Here is a 20,444-nt window from a genome sequence, read left to right on the forward strand (position 1 = left end):
CAAAAGTTCTTGATAGATTCAGTCAGCTCCCAGTTTTTGCAGAATCTCAGCAGAAATGGAAAAAAACATTTCATGCACGTGTATTACTCTACCTGTATTTTTCCTGCACTCTTGCAGGTGGCATTTCTGATATTCTGTGGGCTTGGATTTATCCACACACATACTGTCATCTTCAGTTTCATTAGTTTCTGTATTCATGCATTTCACAGTTCTTTGCTGAATGCCCCCTCCACAGGAAACAGCACACTGAAAGAGTAATTTTAACACATAAATTTTTTTTCCATGGACATTTTGCAATATGGCAATATTTGAGCTGTGATGTGACAGGAAGCTAAAACTGCCCATGTGATCCAGAAGCAATACCATTACAGTACTCTGTGTACTGTACATCCAGACACCTCCATGGTGCACTGTGGCCAGATTTGGCAGGAAACAGCCGAGGGCAAATGGTACAAATACAGCATCTTGGAATGTGTAAACGGGGAGAGGACTGTTTTCCACAGAGGAAAAGTATGATTTGGAAAGCCAGTCCTACAACAGAAGAGACTCATAAACCAAATTTGTACAAATTAGGACGGTTTTTGCTTCCTGTGTTTTCTGACTATCTAAGTTAAACATGAATAACCAACTTCAATGTTAGATCTATAAATGACCAAGTCAATATTTTTTTAAAAAGCCCAATAAGGTTTTGTTTCTTTCCTGGAGTTTAAACAGGTGGTTACCCTTTCTTTATGACCACAAAAGAACTGCCAGCTGCTTGTTCTGACTGCACACAGAAGGCCATAAATCCCAAACACTTTTAAAATATCTTCCTGTACCATTCTGTAAATGTACTCAATTCTTGTGATTTCCCAGAGCGTCTGAGAATCCCAATTAGTTTTAAATTTTTTTCTCTCTACAGATAAATAGTGCCAGCAGATAAATGAGATAAAGAATTCAGCAGATAGAGAATGTCAGCTAATGAAGCACAAGTGACGAAGACAGGAGTGCAACCTCTGTAATTTTCTGTAAATTATCCCCTCTCTAATGTGTAACTCTGTACATGAAGCACAATAGTACTGGCGTAAACTGAAAGATCTTAGGTATTCTTGCAATAACTTTATATTGACATTTAAAATACTTTTATAAAGTAATATTATTAATGAATACAACAATATGGGATTAATAAATAAGTTGCTGTAAGTTGAAATAGTTGCTATAACTTTTGGTATTCTGTTACTTATTTTATGTGCTTCACTTCTGTATTTAAGTGTTACACTACATTACCTTATAGACATGCCCATCTAATGGCTTTGTGTCAAAACAAACTCATTGAATTTTCTGTGTTAAATGAGACTCCAATGTTTCCTGATTTGTGGCTCCTGCTTTTAGCATTACTTCAATATTCCACTATGCTGTGAGGAGTACTTGTAATGTATGCAATGTTTATTAAGGAAACTGGAGTGAAAGGTTTATTAGATATACTAGTTTCTTTATAGATAAATAGGTACAGCAGATAATAGAAGGTTCCCCAAAGATACACCTCATATTTGTCAATAAGATTTCCAGGTACTAAGTAGGAGGTTATTGATCAAAATTCAGAATTTCTCTTTGTATGGGCAAGTACAATATTCCCCAAATTTGTTTTGAGGATCACCTGATCCCTTCCAATAGCCTCAAACAGTGGAAAATTTCAAACATGGAGTGGAAGAATGTTAATGGTAATGTTCTTTGCTCTTAGACAAAAGATTCCAGACTTCCAATGACATCTAATACAGCAGCAAAAAATAGAAGCTGCATTATCTGTCACCTGAAGGAACAGACAGAGCTGGCTATGAAATGTTCAGTAATGTTTTCAGAAGTTCCTCTCTTGCATCTTCAGCTGTGCATAAGGAACTGTACTTGCCACAGGTGCTGATGTTCAGAGACAAGTGGATAACATGACCAAATATGGCCAACTCGTGACAAGAAATAAAACAGAAATAAAGTGAATCCTACAGGGCTCCAGGGCTGGTGAATCCACTGTGTGCAAGGCTGCCTGCTACACGATGCAATGGCATCAGGTCTCTTGGTCCAGTCACAGTGCCCTTCCCGTGGGCAGGAGACGCGCCGCTTCCGCTGGCCACCGCCACACGTCCTCGAACACTGCCAAGAGAGGGGCACAGTCAGAGCTGGGGAAGGATGAGAAACCAGAAACAGATCACAAAGGTGGTTGGACATGTTCATTTAGAAATGTGGGGCCACAGATAACAAGGACTCAGGGTCACAGGCCCATGGGTTTACAAAGATGTACAGGCTTGCCTGGACATCAAGTCCTCAAGTCCAGACATGAAGAAAAGCTCTGCACTGAGACACTTATTCCATGTGCTTGGAAGGAGAATGAGAAGAAGCTGCCACATGGAGAAAAGCTGCTCCTGGCACATACTACTGGAAGGACTAAAGGGCAGAGCAGAAGTGGCTACACAGACCAGGCAACACAGAATTGCTCATCAACATCACCACCAGCAGCATCTCTAACAAGAATTAGAGTAGAAGTCATATGTCAGCAGGATTAATCTGTAACTGATGAAGACACAACACGTTCATAAGATGCAGCATCTCATTTTTTATGAGACATTAAAATTCAATCCATACAACAATTGAAATCTTTGGCAGTGAAAGTGTCATACAAAAATAGAGACCCAGGTTATTTTTTAAACATTCTTCTTTCCACATTCTAGAACTATTTATTCACCAATTTTTTTACTATTTTCTCACTCAGTCTGTAGTAGAGTCTGCTTGAAATACACAAAGTATTTTATACTCTGATATGAAATAAGGTATCAAATATAGTTTGAATAATGCATTGTTACTGTCCTACAAGGAATTGCACTCCTATGGACAGAACAATACATCTGACATCTGATAAATGAACCCTTTCAATCTATTTCTACCCACTATCCTTAGCATGAGGACAACTTCTAGGGTTGGACTAGTGTTTTTATGAAGTATTTTAAGCGGCAAACAAATGCAATAATTTCATTATTTTTATCTTTCCTCCCCCTGCTGATTGCTCTGACAGCCCACCCTGATCTCCTCCAGGTGGGATTTGTCAGTGCCCTGTGAAGACAATGTGATCAGCTCCCTTAAAATCCCGAAGCATTAGGTCCACAGGGTTGCAAACATCGTGACACGTTCTCCAGAGCTGCTTTCAGTGGGGTTAAATTCTAAAATAAAAGCAGGCTACATGCTTTAGCTGATATAAATATGTGTCTGACTGCCTGAGTTGGTTGGCGCAGATTTGAGTTACAAAGGTACCCAAAAGTCAGACTTGTCTTATGTCTGGTCTAAGCCTTTGCTCCATAAAATTTCAGTCCAAAAGTGTAAAAAAACATTCTATATTTTCCATAATGAACTGCAACATTAAAACCACAGCAAAAAGGATTCATCTAAATGAACCACATTTACTGATCCAATATGGTAGCTGCAACAAATTTTCTTCCAGGCCATCTGCTTCTCCCCTACAGGACATGGTAATTTGAAGAATTAAGAATATAAGAATGGTTTTGTGAAGCCTTATGAACACCGGTGCTAATTTTTGCAGCAGCCATGCACAAGAACTCACCAGCTGCGTGTCTTCCTTGGAGCACAGTTTTACCTGACAGCACGTGACCCAACAGCCGCTGCTACCTGAAAGGAGACTGCTGACTCACAAAGCTTCTTTTAAGGAACAGTACCTCACTCCAGGGCTCCACATGCCATTGCAAGCAAGGTTCTGTGTTACAGCTAGTGTTGAGCTGTGGTTTATAGCCGAGTAACTGGCAATGGAAAGGCCTGAGCAGCCGCTTTTCCCCAACATCGATGCAGTGAACGTCTCGGGTCTTGAAGCCTCCGCTGCAGTTCACAGAGCACTGTACACAAAACAGAGAGGGGCACATCTCCACGTGATGAGGGGCTACACCTTCCCCAGCCACAGAGCACGAGGACAGCCTGAGCTTTGAGCATCCTGAACAGAGGGAATTTACAGGTTACTGTAACACCAACCTGTCATGAGGCTTAAACATGTGGCTTTCCTCAGAGCAGTCCAGAATACACCATGTAAGTACTCACCCTGCTACACTGCTATGGCCATTAATAATATGGATACATATTTACTTGGGAAATCTTGCCAGCTATTTCCAAAAATGTCATAGTGAAAGAGTTGTAATGCAATAAATACAAAAAATGGATTCTGTTGGTAGGGATATTGTCAGTTCCTCAGCTGCTTCAGAGAGAGGAAGGGAGTGAGTAGCAGTTCCCACCCTCATCTTCCTTGCCACCTCCATGGCACCAGGACAGTGCCATGGAGGTGCAAGGAAGATGAGGGTGGGAACCCAAGAGCAGGCTCAGTTTGAGAAGGTGGGAGGGAAGAGAAAGGCACCCTGACCCTCACTCACAGTCTGTGAAATCACTGCCCAGCTTAGAGCTCTGCTGAGCAACTAAGTGAACCCTTCCAGTCTCCTTTTTCTAGCCAGAGCTTCTTCCAACCCTCATGCAGCATCATCAGGTCCTGTCTCCAGGCACCAAAATTCAGGATCTTCCCTGCTCTGGATGAAGAATTGAATTTGCTACACCAGGGATAAGGAAAAATACACATTTTGTCTTCAAGCAGAATTAAAGCCATTTCCAACTGCACCACTGAAAGCTTCTCAGATCACCTTTCACCCTTACCACTATGATACAACAGCAACTCATAATGTTTTCCTTTGCATAAATAAGCATCCTTTAGTTAAGCAAGGAACCTGAATGTAATACTTCCACTAGGACATGAAGAATGGATGGAAAGGGAATCCTTACTCTTGTCCACAGGACAGGTTTCTGTCTCTCACGGTAGAAACAGTGGACAGAAGTGCTTCTGTAAGAAACTGAGTACAACAGTCTCAAGATATATGCAAATTATATCTGGCATTAAACACAGACTCTAAGATTTAGTCTGAAGCACCTTTCTTTTAGGGGAGGGGGAAAAATTAAATGAGAGTAGAAAACAGAAAAAGCTCTACTGCAGTAGCAGGGAACCCAGACATCTTGCTGCGACAATATATCTTCAAAATATTTGAAATGAGTAACAAAAAACAATTGCCACTTGTAAAGCAAGCAAAATTTAACTTTTTTTTATATATTAAACTTTAATTAGGTTTGTATAGTTCGCTTGATGGAAAAAACGGAGGGTAACACAAATCTGATAGGAGAAGCCTCTTGCCTCAAATTTGTTTCATAACTGGTCTAACATTTTAAAAATTTTCTTCCTGTTATATTTTATCATTAAACCTGATTGCTAGCTATTTTTTGTGCTGACCATCATTCACTAGTTGCAACAGCAATGACATTTACGAAGAAAATGTGAAGGTGAAATTGCCCTACTGCAGCTGGGAGGGCAGGATGTCTATGTATCTCTTAAAATTAATTTCAAAGGCTTAAATGTAGTTATGTAAAGCCTTGGCCTTTCCTGAACTTTCTAAAGAGGCATGTAATTCCTGTACAAATCAATTTTATGTCTAAGAGCTCAATAATAACACAGGTTTTGTACCTATAACTTTTTATTTGTATCAATCTGCCCTCTAGCCCAATGGCAACAACATTGTCCACAGAAGCGATCTATACTGGAAAAGTTTGAGACACCTTTTTCCTTATTAAATCAACAATATTTAAAACAGAATTTTGTAGTTTATCTCTTTTTAGTCTTGAAAAATAACCCGTGGTTTGAAACTCAATTTTCAGACTGCATGAAGACAAAATGTAATAAGCTTCAAGAAGTCACCTAAGTCCTTCCAGGTGCTCTTCACACAGCTTAAAATATCAAAACGGGACTCAAGCACAATTCTTTGGGTTCCACTTAGCACCCTGGACACTCTTCTGTCCCTTGAACAGGCCGTGGGTAAAAAACTAGGATCAAACAGAATCCTACACAGAGCAGACTTAGAGGTAATGTGCATGGGGAACAGACCTTGTCAAGAGACAGTACACAGTGACAAGGGTGAGTAGGAACATGACAACTCCCTTTCCTAAATTCCCATTGCTTCTTAAAATTAGGATATGTCCCCGAAGGTGGAGATTTAAAAGATGCCACAAGCAACTATGTACAGCTTTGTCCTGTCAGCTCCACAGAACATGAGCAGAAAGTCCTGCTTTGGCTCTAGATGCAAGAGTTAATGAGCACAACCCACCACAGGAAGAACAAAATTCACAGCAGATGTGTTTCCAGATATAACTTGGTCAGGAAATTAGTAAATTAGTGCTGAATGGTCAACTGGGAATCATGTATGCATTCACTGAGTAAATAATTGTTTTAAAAATGAAATATCTAGAGTTTCATACCCACTGAAATTTGCAAGCTTACTGTTCATACACAGTCCTGAATGAAGTTACCTTGCTCCAATTTCCTGTTTTCCAGCTAGCACATGGGCGGAGATAACACCTCCTTGCAGGATCAGGCTTTTTCATGCCCTGACAGCGAGATGTGTTCCTGCTGCTGCACTCCACATGTCTCCAGAAAGCCCCCATTCCACAGGTTGTAGAGCACTGCACAAGGACAAGAGGAAAGCCCAGGAGCAAATTCAACATTAGTACATCATTCTGGAAATAATCCTGGAACCTAAATATAAATATCTAGAGCAATTTTAGATATGTTATCAGAGATAAACAAAAGAAGATTTGATATTCACCTAAATTTTACTTAATATTCTGAAGGAGGGCTTTTCATGGTTTTTTAGGACAATACCAATCCTGATTTATACTATGCACTTCTTTTCTTTGGCAAACTTCTGCTTACCAAGACATTCTAAATCTGTACCAGCTGTTCCACTGTTTTCTTCTGTTATCTTTGGGGATCTAAAGTAACATGTAATTGCATCCAATCTTCAGCATGTTCCCTCTCTACCCCTAATACTGCTGATGAGAAAGTCAGGTAATTGAGTGCATGATGCTGAAAATCTTAAATAAATATGTGAGAATCTTAGGAAAACTGTGCAGGAAATTGTTTCTCTAAATCATTATTTCAGAAAGTGGCTGAGTGTTTTCAACATCTGGGAGGATTTTTGTGTCTGAGGAAAGAGAATATTGATTATTCCAGTCCATATCCCAAGAGTGCACACTCCTCACAAAAAACTCCAAACACTATCATCATATACTGAAGCAGGAGGGGTTGAAAAATGCTTGGAGACACCTATTTACCTTTTTCTGCCTTAGAAAGGGTGGGTCAGTGAGCTACACATGTAGAGCCAAATTCAACACGCACTAAGCAGCCTGTAGCTGGCATGAGAAACAGCACAAATAATCTTGGATTAAGTCAGCAAAGCAATGAAGAGAGCAAATGCTATTGTGTGGTTTGAACTCCCTGCGTGGCAGTGGGAAAGTTAAATATGGAACGCTGAGTAAGTTTCCTTTGGAAAAATAAGAAAACTTAAGGTGAAGCTAAGGCAGGAAAAAAAATCAACACTGGAGATGTTTGATTTCATGGCAGTTCCTGGGATACATGTCCAAGTGGCCACAGAGGTCCTGTTAAAGGGAACTGCACACCACTGTTCTGTTCTGCCTAGTGACACACCTATCCAAGGCAATTCTTCTGACTGAGAGGACAGACTGCCCTTGTCTTGCTTTCTGATGGCTTGATGCCTTCCCCAGCTTTGCTACACCAGCCTGACACCACCAAGACTTCACTGAAGGGATGATTAGTCTTTGACTAAAGCCCCTCTCTGAGCACAGTGAGAAGAGCAAAGATAGCTCCACGGATGATGCTGGGCAGATCACACTGAGAAAGATTTATGCTCTTGTCTGGGGAAGGTGAAACTGCAGGATTCTTTCAAACCCTGTTGTGTGCAGACACAGGGTCAAGAGAGAAAGGCATGATACTTCAAATGGTTTCAGAATAAATCCTGAGCTTTTCTGACTGTTGTTTGATGCTAAGTAAGCTTCTGAAGAGATACTGCTTTTCCCTTTGTTATTTGGGACCCAAAGTTTCCTCTTGGCACAGCAGATGTTGGTCACAGAGGGAGAAAGTGCAGGTGACTGTACATAACCAACAGAAGAATGGGATGACCAGTATTAGAATGAAAGGATCTGCTGGTAATGGAGTATCTTTGCTACCCCAAAAGCTCTTAGGAAGGGAAATGTGACAGTGCAGAATGGCCCAGGAAAGAAGTAAAATTTACAGACAAACACAGGTGGAAATGGGCATTGTTCTGCCCTCCTCAAATCAGTGCTCTCCCTTGAGGGGACAAGTGCCAGCCTTCTTATGGGACATGTCACACCTTTCCAGCTCAGTGACTATCACTGCTCTCGGCAGTATTTATTTATTAGTATGGACATTTCCTACAGAGCAAAGCAATGTCAAAATATTGACAGCTACTAAAAGAGAAAGAGCACAGCAAGATATTCATCAGAGTAGGTGCAGTGGTCTTGAAATACCAATGTCTTGGAGAGATGTCATCTAGAACAGATTCAAAGTTTTACTAAAAAGACCAAAAATAAAGCCAGAAAACTGTAGATTGAAAATTAATTAAAAGTAATGAACAAAAAGAAAAGGTTCTGTAAATGTCAGACTCAAGGTGTGTATGTGAAATAGATAACTTTTATTTCATGTGAAAGAGAATAGCTAAGTTTATTAATAGAACCATGGAATGGTTGAAATTGGAAAGGACCTTTGCTCAGGTAGGGCCACCTAGAGGCAGTTTCCCAGAACCACGTCCAGATGGCTTCAGAATATCTCCAAAGATGGAGAATCCATAAATTTTCTTTTTCATCACTTCTTCAAATTTGAAAATAAAGTTCAATGTGTCACACTTCCCATAAAATTTATTTTAACAAGAAACAACAGCTTGAATGAGAGTAGCAAGAGACTACTAAATTATTAAAGAATAACAAAGTTAGATGCATTAAGTATCTTAAAATTGACTTCATCAGTTCTGTGAAACCAAATCTATTCACCTCATCTCTACATTCATTCAAGTGTTTACTCAATAATCTTTGAACTGTTGAGAATCAATTTTTATAATAGATTAGAAAAGTCCCAGAGGATTAGATAAGAATATCTTCCAATTAATCTCTAGGAAAAGAAAAAGTCCTATCTGTGGTCTAATGGAATGCTTCACCCAAGCACACTTCATAAGAAGATAAAAACCAAATTATTAAACAATCAAGATCAAAGTGGCAAATACTAACAAAGATGATAAAGAAATAGAAAAGCCCACATGGACCCATCTAGAAGAAATAATTCAATTGAGTCTAATATCCTTTTCTGACAGGGGAACAGGGCTTAATGAAAATAAGGAGCTGGCTGCTGTGATGCACTTTTATATGATCCTGCAAAGCGTTCTTTTATCAAATATAAATACAGTTTAGGTGAAATAATCACAAGGTTGGTGTTCAACTAACTGAAAAACTGTAACAAAGTGGCTCTCAGTGGTTCAATGTCAAAATGAACAGACTTTTTGAATATAGTTCTACAGGGCTCCAAAGCCAGGCTCTCTTCAGCATTTTCATTAATTGACTGTATGAGGAAAGACAACATGCATTTAAGGCATTTGAAGATGATGACAAACTGGGAGAGTAGGGAGGAATGTTGAAATCTGAATTCAATGACACCTCACCACAATAAAAGCTGTAAGAAAACAGTAGCCTGAAATAAAAGAATAGATACAAAAGACTACATTTAGGAAAAACTTTTTATGCATGCACATATACACACATATATATATATTCACATACACACAGCTCCCAAATGTAATTGAGAACTTCTGCTAATCTAGAAATACTGTAGTAGGGATCCAGCACTTACAATGGACCACAAATTGAATACATCAAAGCAAGATGGTTACAAAACAAGACAAATCTCATTTCTGCGTTCACAACGAGGGCAATATATAAAATGATAATGATTAGTTGATTTTACATGTCATGTGTCCACTGGGACCACAATGAACATCACTGATAAAAAATATGTGATGAAACTGAAGCAAGATCAGACAACAAAAACTAAGTCCCCAGAAATTTAGAGAACACAAGGAAAATCTCACAAGAATTTAGATGTCAGACCCCAAAAGAGTTAAGAAGATAATTTTCTTCCACAGTCTGCATACAAAAAAGGAGAACCCTCATTTTCAGTACGAGGGTTTGATGTTTGCTATCTATAAGGAAAATATTTCAAGGTGGATAATGAATGAGTAGGACAGCAGCATCTCTGCATGGACAGGCCTTTGCTCAGACTGTGGGGGCTTGGGACCACAACCATTCCCTTGTATGGTCTTGTAGGGTCTTGCACTCAAGCAGATCTAAAAGCAGGCCTTCTCTTACAGGGATATGCGCAGGAGGGAATGCTCACCTGTCCCACTAGAACATGGGAAGCTAAGGCCATTCTCACCTGGCCACAGGAAGGCACAAGATGAAAGCTCAAATTGCCAGCAGGAGTACATGTCCTGAACAAGTGCTGATGCACTGAGGACAGAGCAGGGGCCTTACCCACTGTCTGCATCCAACACCATCTCAGGGGTCTAGGTATGCCTCCAGTGACATGAGATACACTCAGTCATCTCATCCTGTGCTTTTTGGCCCTGAATTTCTGCATGTGTATGATTGTGAATCAATCCCAGCAGATGCAAGAGCAAACAGGCACAGAGAAACAGACCTTGGATAGCATCCCCCATCAGTGCTGGGCAAAGAGGCAGATCAACAGTAGGGGACTCTTCTTTAGCTTGGTAAAAAAGGCCACCAAAAAGTGAGATAATTAGTTCAGAGACCAACATCTCTCACTTTAGGTATCATGAGTTCAAGAATATAAAATTCTTTAGCACAAAAAACCCTCTATTTACAATAAAAATAAAACTTTACAGTGGGAAGAGTATTAAATAAAAGTTGGTAAATTATGGCCAGGCCCCATGATGACTATATTCATTCTCTGTAAGCAACCTAATGTTAGATATCCCAAATTACCACTTTTTTTCCGTGATAAACATTTCATGTGTACGATACTGATTTCAGAAAATTGTGATAAACTAAGAAACTCCATTTCTTCAGCAGCGTTTCAGACAGCTGTTCACACTCTCCACTTCTTATGAGCAAAAAATAACTCACCTCACTCCAGTTGCCTACTATCCAGTAGGCATCACTGGGCAAACTGTTGGATGTTATTACGTGGCTGTTGTCTGTGACATTCATTAAAACACCTTCAGATGCTGCACTTTGGCTGTTCAGAGCATGCTTGGGAGCTGAGGATTGTGTGCCAGTGGTTACGGTCTCAAGCAGCTTTATTTCTTCTCTGCTGTCAGTCTGGTCCCTTGGGACACTACCAAGCTCTGTGGGCATTTCTGTAACCAGTGCCTGTGGGGTTGTTACCTCTACAAAAGGCATGTCAACTTGCAGACTGACATAGTTTGCTGCTGTTGGAAATGCCAGCCCTTGTGCTGCTCTGCTAACAGGACTGAGCCCAGAAAGGTCTCGGTGATGAGATGCTGGTGGGGTCTGAGAAGTCACACTCTCATTCTGAGTGACAGGAGAGGCAGTGTCCAAGGTTGTGCTTCTGGTCCTGATTTCAGGATTGAGTTCTGTGCTGTAAAAGTGATCACCTGCTTTCTTGCTGACTCCAAGTGGCCCATCAGTGTTGTCAGATTCCTCAGTTAAGTAATCATAGCTGGAAGTTATTTCTGGGTTACTGGTAGAAGAGGAAACAGGAGTGTCCTCACTTCTTTGCATCTCACTCTCTGCAGTAGAAACTGGCTCACTTTTAGAAGTGTTTTCAGCATGTCTTATCATTTCAGTACTTGAGCTGTTATGAAAAGGCCATGAAGTACTATTTTGATATGAGCTATTTTCAGTAGAAACACCTGGGTAATTGTAAACATCACTGGATTCAGCGAAATTACTTTGTAATGTCCTGTTGGCTGCTCCCTCTTTTCCTGAGACATTGACCAAACCAGAGGACGTAGGCAAACTGGGAGTTATACTTTCATGCTTGGGTGTTTTTGTTGTTGTATGGAACCTGGGGCTTGGTCTGGGTATTCTGCGAGGAAGATTCCGTTCAGGATTGGCATTTGTTTTTCTGATTATGATCTTGCCTCTTCTGGGTGCCTGTGGGAGAACCAGAAATCTTCCAGCAGAAGGGCATTGCTGAAGACCACACAGGGCCTTAGAGTTTGGTCTCTTGGAACTATCGCATGGCTCATGATTATTTTTGGCACAGGTGACATTACGAGTCCTTATTCCACCACCACAAGTAACTGTGCACTGCAAATGAAACAGAATTAATTATGAGTCCTTATTCCACCACAAGTGACTGTGCACTGCAAATGAAATAGAATTAATGTATCTCCCCTGCACAGAAGTATCAGATGGTATTTGTTTATAATAAAGAAGCATAATGACAAATAATATATTATAAATCTTTTGCTGAAGAACAATTCACTCTAGTGATGTTCTGCTACCATGGAGTTCTTTCCAAATTTTTTGACAGTAAATATCACCTTGGAGAAATAGCAGTGAAAAAAGACTACATGATAGAGACAAAATATTAAATTAGTATGATAGAATTAAATTTCTTCATTGACTCACAAAGTCATTTAGCCAATACCTTTTCCATCAGATTTATAAAAAAGCAGACTAAAAACCTGGTATTGAACCCACACCTGACTGGCTCAGTGCTGCTCACAGTGCCACAAACCTGCTGTGGTCATCCATGCAACTCACAGACCCTCGTTCACTTTATGAAATGGATTTTTCATTCAGTCTTAGTACAACCATGAACTGCTGCCAGAGCTACTTGCATGTCTGCTCTCAATTAGAGACTACCAAAGTAATTAGCCAACCTGGTTTCTATTTAAATGAGAGCTGCTGTGTATAAAAGAGTGCTGGGAGCTAAGGAGACCCCAGCTAAGGAGACAGTTTTTCTGTGACATTTTTCATCCTCGGCCCCACAGGTACAGCCATGCCTTCAACAGCTGTCTCTCATCTAAGGATTTTGTAAAATCACACTTCTCTGGTTGGAGATGCTAAGGCTGGATGAGTGGTTGAGTAGGAGTGGAGATATTACAAAAAAAACCTACTGGAAGAATTCTTCCTAGGATGCCTAACCAGCTGCTCAACATGAATGATGAACTCTCCTTTTGCCAACACTTCATTGCCCCTGGCACATTTAACTCATTTTCGAGCTAGTCTGGGTAACAGGGCATTAGAAACACCAGTGACTTCGTGTTGCTGGATGTTGCTGGAGCACTCTGTTGTTCACAGCTGTAAAATAATATCAGCTCTGCAGCAACAGGAGCAGGAAAGCAACCAGTGTAGCCTCACGGCAGACAGCTTCATCAGCTTCTGTCATTTGTGCAGGTGAAATACCTGTCCTACACTCTCTCTCCAGTTTCTGCAGTGGTAAAAATGCATTTTTATCAGTAAATTGTAAATATAATCAAACAGCACATGAGCACAAGCACTGTGCCATTCTTATATAATTGTACTGCTAGTCATGTAAACTCAATCTATTTTTACACAAGTATTTAAAACATGGGGTTTACTCAATTAACAAAAAATCAATATTCTGTGATGATGGTTTGTGAGCAGCATAAACCAATCCAATACAGCCACAAGTTTTAGTTCAGTACGTGACTCTGTTCTCATAGCAGTGAGTCTAATGAAAAAAAAAAAAAGACTGAGGAGAAAGATCTTCCTTGCAAATACTATCTTCCCTTCAAAAAAGAAGGGAAAAGGGAAGATAGTATTTACAGCAGGGAGGGACCCTCAACAGTCATCCACTCCAACTGCTGGAGCACTTCATGACTGACCAAAAGCCAAAGCATGCTGCTAAGGGCACTGTACAAATGCTCTCTTAAGCACTGACAGGCTGGGGACATTGAACACCTCTCTAGGCAGCCTGTTCTAGGGTTTGACCACCCTCCCAGAAGAGAAATGCTTCCCAATGTCTAACCTGAACATCTCCTGGTGCAGCTCTGAACAATTCCCATATATTCCCAAAGCTATAGGAAAAAAGGCAGAGCCTTGGATGCAAGAGATATGAATGTAAAGAATTTTAAAAAGCTTTTCTGACCTACAGAGACGACAGTAGTCATCCCCCTAGTCTGGCCCACAGCAGCCACTGCTCTCACACAGAGTCTAGCACTAAGCACACCATGTTCTACAGTCCCAAAGCTCAGCAAATTAACACGCAACACTTTCTGAAGTCTTTAGGAAGCAGGGTTTGGATTTTTTTCCTGCACAAAGGATTTATGATCACATTAAAGTATAGAAAAGTATTTTACAAAAAAATTAAAAAGGCAAAAGAGCAGATCATTCATCCTTTTTGCTGACTATAATAGGTCATTTTGAGAAAAAGTTCAATGTTTCAGCTAACATGAATTTACCTCAGTCCAGTTGCTCACTGTCCAGTCAGATGGGCACAAGATATCTCTGTTGCATGACAGATAGGTCTTTGGTTTAAGCAGGTGCTGGCACTCCGTGACATCCAGTGCTTGCTCATCAGATCCCACTGTCTGGATGCAAAGTACAGTTCTCTTCTTCAGCCCTGTTGGGCCACATGTGGTCGAACATTTCTGCCACTCCCCTGCCCACCACCTGAAAACCAGCAGGGTGAGAAACATCAGAAAACAACCCACCACAAGCATGTCAAGGAAAGGTTAGAGGCTGCAATAAAAAGAGCCAGTAATTTAAAATCTGGGCTCAGATCTAAGCTCTTCACATTAAGTTCAGATCACTCAAACTCTCCCATCCACCCTGTGCTCTAGTACCAGCCAGACAGTGAAAGACAGAAGACAGAAGTAGGCAGGATTTCCAGACAAAAGCAGACAATAAGGCATTATGCTTCAATAAAGTGTAAAATCTACTGAGTAGGGAGTCCTTCAAATCCAAATCTGAAGATCTGCTAACAAATCTACTTAAGCAAGTACTCAATTTACTCTATCCCATTGTTTGTTTATTGATGCCTCAGTACAGAAGAGTTAACAAATGAGAATCACTGGAGAGTCTGTAATGACAGCACAGAGGGGGAAAAGGTCCCTTCACCCACATCTAAGCAGCCAGTACTGCACAAATACTCAAACTGGCTCTCCACAAGGGTTACTTCCCTCCACAAGGGAAGCAGTGAGGCACTGACACAGCCCCAAAACCAGGTTAGTCAGAGCTATGCTGCATGGGATCAGAGCCCTGCAGCACTGTCCCTCTGGGCATAGTGTCCAGGCCTGCATTAGGATGGACTTTCCTGTACTTCATTCCTTAACAAAGCAGAAACAAGCCAATTATGTGTCTCTGTTGTGATTAAAGTCAGTATTCTATACTGTGGTATGCAATTTTCTACCAAACTGAGGGTAACTTTCCTCTATAACAGTATTTTCCAGTGCAAAACACCTTACCAACAAGAGCTCTTCCCTTTACATTTGGTTTACCTTAGCATTTCTCCAGCACCATCCAACTATTTTTTCTCATGCTGACCTAGAGCAGATTGTGCACCTGCATATCTCCCTTCTGTGGCAAGAAAGAGAAGCAAAAATTTCCAGGTTTCTATAGTTTGAGAAGCACTGGCATCAACCGTGACATTTATCTGAAGATTTATCTTTATAGTTGAAAAAAAAAGGAAAAAACATCAAACCAAGAAAAGCTTTTTTCCTTCAGTTAAGCATGCCCTAAGCAAGAATACAACTTCAAGCTACTGCATAAAAAATCTGGCTGAGCTCTAAACTCTAAGGCACAAAAGCTCCTAAACAATATTGCTTATTCCAGAGTTTTCAAGGAGGTCACAACAAAGCCTTAGAGTGAAAACAAAGCAGGAATATATTTCAAAAACACCTTTCTACTAAAAAGGCAGAAAAAAATGCTTTTGGCTTACAACCAACAGTATTCTATTGGTTTTGGCTTGTTTTGTTGGGGTTTTTTTTGCTTTTTTTCTTTTAAGGTCCATGAAGTTAGAGACAAAATAATCCTACTCTGATAAATATATCAAAGTTCAGTATCCAGATTTATAACAGTTTTTATGCTTAGTCGCTGTTGATAATCCCTCCCCCCTTTCCTACTGTAGTTTCCATGTTCCTTAATTAATTTTTATTTCCATTGCGAATGAGCTGCCACTGATGTCGAAGGCACTGGTATCTATTCCTAATAATTAAAGAAAAAACAACCCAAACAACCAAGACTCAGAGCCATCAAGCTACGATACAGCTTATTTGTGCAGCCATATGGTCTTCTCTGTGGTACCTACACCTATCTTCTTCCTGTTTAGTAATCTATACATACAGCATTTCCTTTTAAGTTACCCCAAAGCCCCTCATGCCACTGACTGCTTTGCTCCAGAATGCAGTCCATGGCACCACAACCCAGTGGTAAGGTCTCTGGACCAGATTAAACTAAAAAATATCCCAAAATATATTTCTAAATAAACTAATCTTTCCAAATTAAACTAAAAATATCCCCTAATATCTACCCTAATAAAATATCTACCCTAAATATCTTTCTCCTCCTCTTGCCTTCCTTCAGATTGCTTCTTGTTCTTCCAGGTCTGCAAACAACAAAGGAACTCTAACAAGTAAATAAAAAGTAAGTACACCTCAGCTGAACACAGCAATAAAAAAAATGAGTAAATTATCACCACCTGAATCAAGCCATTTCAGGGTTGTTATCATCTCTTGCATCTTCTTTACAATTTTATCTCTTCTATAATCTTGTAAATTGCTGACATTTCCGCACAAATGGAACACAAATATGTGAACTGCTCTATTAATTTTAATGGGACCAGATTACATATTTCCAGGTACAGATATGCTAAACCGACACCTCTTCCCCCTCAGCATTTTCAAATGCCTCTGACTGAGGGTTTAACAACTGGTACATTGAAATACCAATCTCCAAGCAATAAATTATCAGAGCTTACCACAGAACCTACCTTGAGCAGCAGCAATGGTGTGTGATTACCTGTCGTACACAAAACACTTTTTAAAAGCTGTGGAAGTAGTCAGGAAAGTCAGGTGCTCCACAGTTAGAAAATCCCAGAATTAAGATATTATTCTACTCCACCTTCATGATCAAAATAAAACTAGTCAGCCAGGTAATTTTTTCTGTAGACTTCTTCCTCACTCAGTGCAGGTAACTTCAAAAAAATTTGCTCTAACTGGAAGTTTACTCTAAACAGTAAGTGGAATTTTTGATGTTGTGTCTTCCTATTTTCATCCTAGAGCACATGCATATGCCTAATAATCCAAGAGCCAGAAACCTGACATGGAATCACTTGTGCTGCTGTCTCTTCATGGTTTCTGCTTGAGGACCTGAACTGCGGCATCTCAGCCAAAGGGGAACAAAGGCAAATCAAGGATGGAAAAACAGCCAACATCCATTTGTCTGTTCTGGTACAGGATGCCCTGGAGCAGGCTCTGGACCACAAAGAAGAGAGTGGCACCTGAGTGACTGCTTTGCCAAGCTGTGCTTATCTTGGAGCTTTTGCTCTCTCCTCACAGCACAGAGGCATAACCAAAACTGGACGTGACTGCCAAACACACACCCAGAATTAACACAGCAATCTGAGCTCTAAATATGCAGCTTCTGAGAGGAAATGGCCAAGATGTTGGATCTCCCAGCCAAGCTAAAGACTGTGGTGAGAGACTGGGACAAGCTGGTGGGCACTAAAGCCTTACAGGAGTCAGCACCCAATTCTGGTTTCTGATTCTAGCTCTGGCATTTACTGCTACAGCAACTGAATGGTTCTTAAGTATTAATGCATCAACAGATCCCTGCAAAGTGAAATGACTGCCTTATCTCCATAGACAGGCATGGCACAGAAAGATTGTGGTAGCAAACAAACAAGCAAAATGCACAATTTAGATAATTAATTTGCATGAGCACTGCTTTTCCTCAGACTGTCAGAAGAGAGATCAGCCTGTCTGGCTGCTCTATGGTGAAAACATAACTTCAGGTCGTTTTGAGCTGCAGGTGTGAGTGTTCAGCTCTTCTGCAATCAAGCCTGGGACAGAGATAGGAAGAAAATCTCATTCTTTCAGGTGGCTTTCAGCTGCCTTAAATGAGACTTATCTTTTCCTCACAAACTGGGTTTCTAAGGCTTATTACAAATTAGGCAGAGCCCCAAAGCCTGTGACATAGTCCTCAGCTATACACAGAAGATGTGTGGTGAATGATGTGTGAATCTTGTTGAAAAAGCAATAGCATGGAATTCTGGGGCTATGGGAACAAAAGTTCCCTCCTTCCCATCATGGCATGTCACACCTAAAGAGAGACTGTTGGCTTTCATGATGTATTTGTCCAGCATCAGGCACAGCAAATACCAATGGTTCACTGATTCTCACTCTCTGCATTGGAATAGAAACCAAGATTTCCAATTCTTATTATGCTGTTGGAAGTGTACTAAGCAGTCTGGAAGCAGGACAATGCAATAACAACAGATAAAAAGTAGCAGATTCCAAGTATTTTTAAAATAATCTATTTATGGCTACTCTGTTCAAGTGGGTAGTCGAGTTAAAAAGGCTCCAGACAATTTTCTTTACAGGGGAAAGCAAAACTTTATTCACAATGCTGTAAGTAGTTAAAATCTCACTCTTTTTCAAGTAGTATCCATTGATTTTAACATTAACACCTATGGGACTAAATACCTGCCTACCAAAGAAACATTCAACTGGAAATCATACTCCATAGCATGATGTGGAAAAAAGCAAGCATTTGTGCTACAGTCTTGATGCACTGCATCTAACCAGTATCACTGAAGGAGTACATGAGGGATGTATAACATTTTAACTCTCAGCTGTCCAGCCAACTTTATTTTGTTCTGAATCAAAACATGGCATACATGTATTGTGATTTTTTTTTCCATTTTCCTCTGAATTATTTTAGGAGAAAGTATAACAATAAGTGTAATGGTAAGCATAAAATAAATACAGAGCAATTCAGCTGATAAGAATGTTAAGGCTCAGATTTCTCAGAAGTAATTTAAATTTGTAATTTTAAATCTGTAATTTAAACAGTTTACAACTGACTTCCTCAAATGGATTAAGATATGATCTGGTTTGTGAGAGCCATAACCATTTTATTCTTTGTCTATAGCTTCTTTTTGATAAATTATCTATTTCTTATTTAGCGGTCTAATAGCATGTTTTTCACCAGCGTGATTTAGTAAAGAACAGTCATAACTTTTTGGATACAATCTACTATAAAGCACCTGGTTCACTTTTGAGAAGTGGTTCACTGTTGAGAAGTGCAACGTCATCCAACGATTTCAGTTCTGTGGCTGCAGCACTAAACAAAGGTCTTCTGCAGGGTTGTGTTTAATAGCACTGTCCTCACTCCTCTGGCACAGAATTTAGCCACCTCTCTACAGAACACTTTGTTCTCAGCAGCTCGACGTGGACTCAGTTATCCCACATAATGCCACGTGGGACAGTCACGCCTGCCTCCAGCATTAAGACTTCCTTTAGAAGCAACAAACTGCACTAAGTTGTCTTGGGTTTCAAAGGAAGATTAGTCCCTCTGTCTGCATTAGAGGTGACACATAGGCCAGGGAAAAGTGAACACCAACTGACCCCATGCTGGGACTACAGCCTGGAACAGAGAGCAGATTTACAAGAGGAAGGGCTTGGGAAGAGTGAGCAATAATTTGTTCTTTGTTGACATCTCTTGTGACAAAAGAACTCAGGGCCACCAACAGAAGATAGTGAGAGGCAGGTTCAAAACAGTTAAAATGTGGTGGTGCTTCACACAGGCACTAGAGCTGTGGTGCTTCTTGCAGAGGAACTTGTATATAATAGAAGTTTTTCAAGGCTGCAGGGGGAGGCTGGATGAGTGAGGTTCATTGGAGGTTACTGATTAGACAAGCCATAAAAACGTTGAAATGCCTTGAATTAAAACCAGTTGGAAGCTGGAAGAGCACTACGAAGAAATCTGATTTATGTTTGACTTATTCCTCCTTAGGCATGTAGGCCCTGCTGAGAGCCAGAACAGGGACTCAGTCCCTTGGTCAAGTTTCTGCAGTCACTTTTGTGTTACTAAGAGAAAAATAAATATGCAACATGACTCTAGAATTAAATACATATGGTTTTCCTGCACTACACTTTGTTGTGATTTTGCTGTCCTCAGAAGGATGACTTGTGGTTTTCCCTGCAGCACAGAATGAGCTCAAAAAGCATCACAGGCTGTCAGCACACAAAAGCTTTTCTGCCTGTCTGCAGAAGAGTTTGGTTTATGTATGACATTGTGCAACAAGGGACAAATGCTCCTCTCTCACATTCAAGAGCTGAATAATGTTGTCACAACAAATGGCATAAATTGTTCATAAATTCCCAGTTAACTGGGAATTTTTAAATTGATAGTACAGTTTATATATGCCATGAAAAAAACACCTCAATACGTATGGGTAGTCCCAGCTCTTAACTAGTCAAGTAATAAAAGGTTTGGTCTACTTTCAATTGATTTCCTGGCAATCTACAAAGAATTATGAAATGCTGGTAGTCCATACTGCAAGCACAAAG

The 20,444-nt window shown here is 40.3% G+C and overlaps 1 protein-coding gene across 3 annotated transcripts in view; it reads right to left on the bottom strand.

The window, feature by feature from the left end:
* ADAMTS12 (ADAM metallopeptidase with thrombospondin type 1 motif 12) overlaps nucleotides 1-20,444 on the bottom strand; it is a 146,171-nt gene that overhangs the window by 6,325 nt on the left and 119,402 nt on the right. For all 3 annotated transcript variants that reach the window (XR_010352737.1, XM_064403882.1, XM_064403883.1), the window contains 6 exons: nucleotides 14,334-14,544; nucleotides 11,062-12,210; nucleotides 6,364-6,516; nucleotides 3,696-3,869; nucleotides 1,978-2,124; nucleotides 93-246 (listed from right to left, as the gene is read on the bottom strand). Coding sequence is in view for 2 of the 3 variants with exons in the window: in XM_064403882.1 (XP_064259952.1) it covers nucleotides 93-246; nucleotides 1,978-2,124; nucleotides 3,696-3,869; nucleotides 6,364-6,516; nucleotides 11,062-12,210; nucleotides 14,334-14,544 (1,988 nt within the window). In the remaining variant the exon portion in view is untranslated. The remainder of the gene's footprint in view (nucleotides 1-92; nucleotides 247-1,977; nucleotides 2,125-3,695; nucleotides 3,870-6,363; nucleotides 6,517-11,061; nucleotides 12,211-14,333; nucleotides 14,545-20,444) is intronic.

Source organism: Passer domesticus, chromosome Z (genome assembly GCF_036417665.1).
Source record: "Passer domesticus isolate bPasDom1 chromosome Z, bPasDom1.hap1, whole genome shotgun sequence".
Taxonomy (NCBI): Eukaryota; Metazoa; Chordata; class Aves; order Passeriformes; family Passeridae; genus Passer; species Passer domesticus.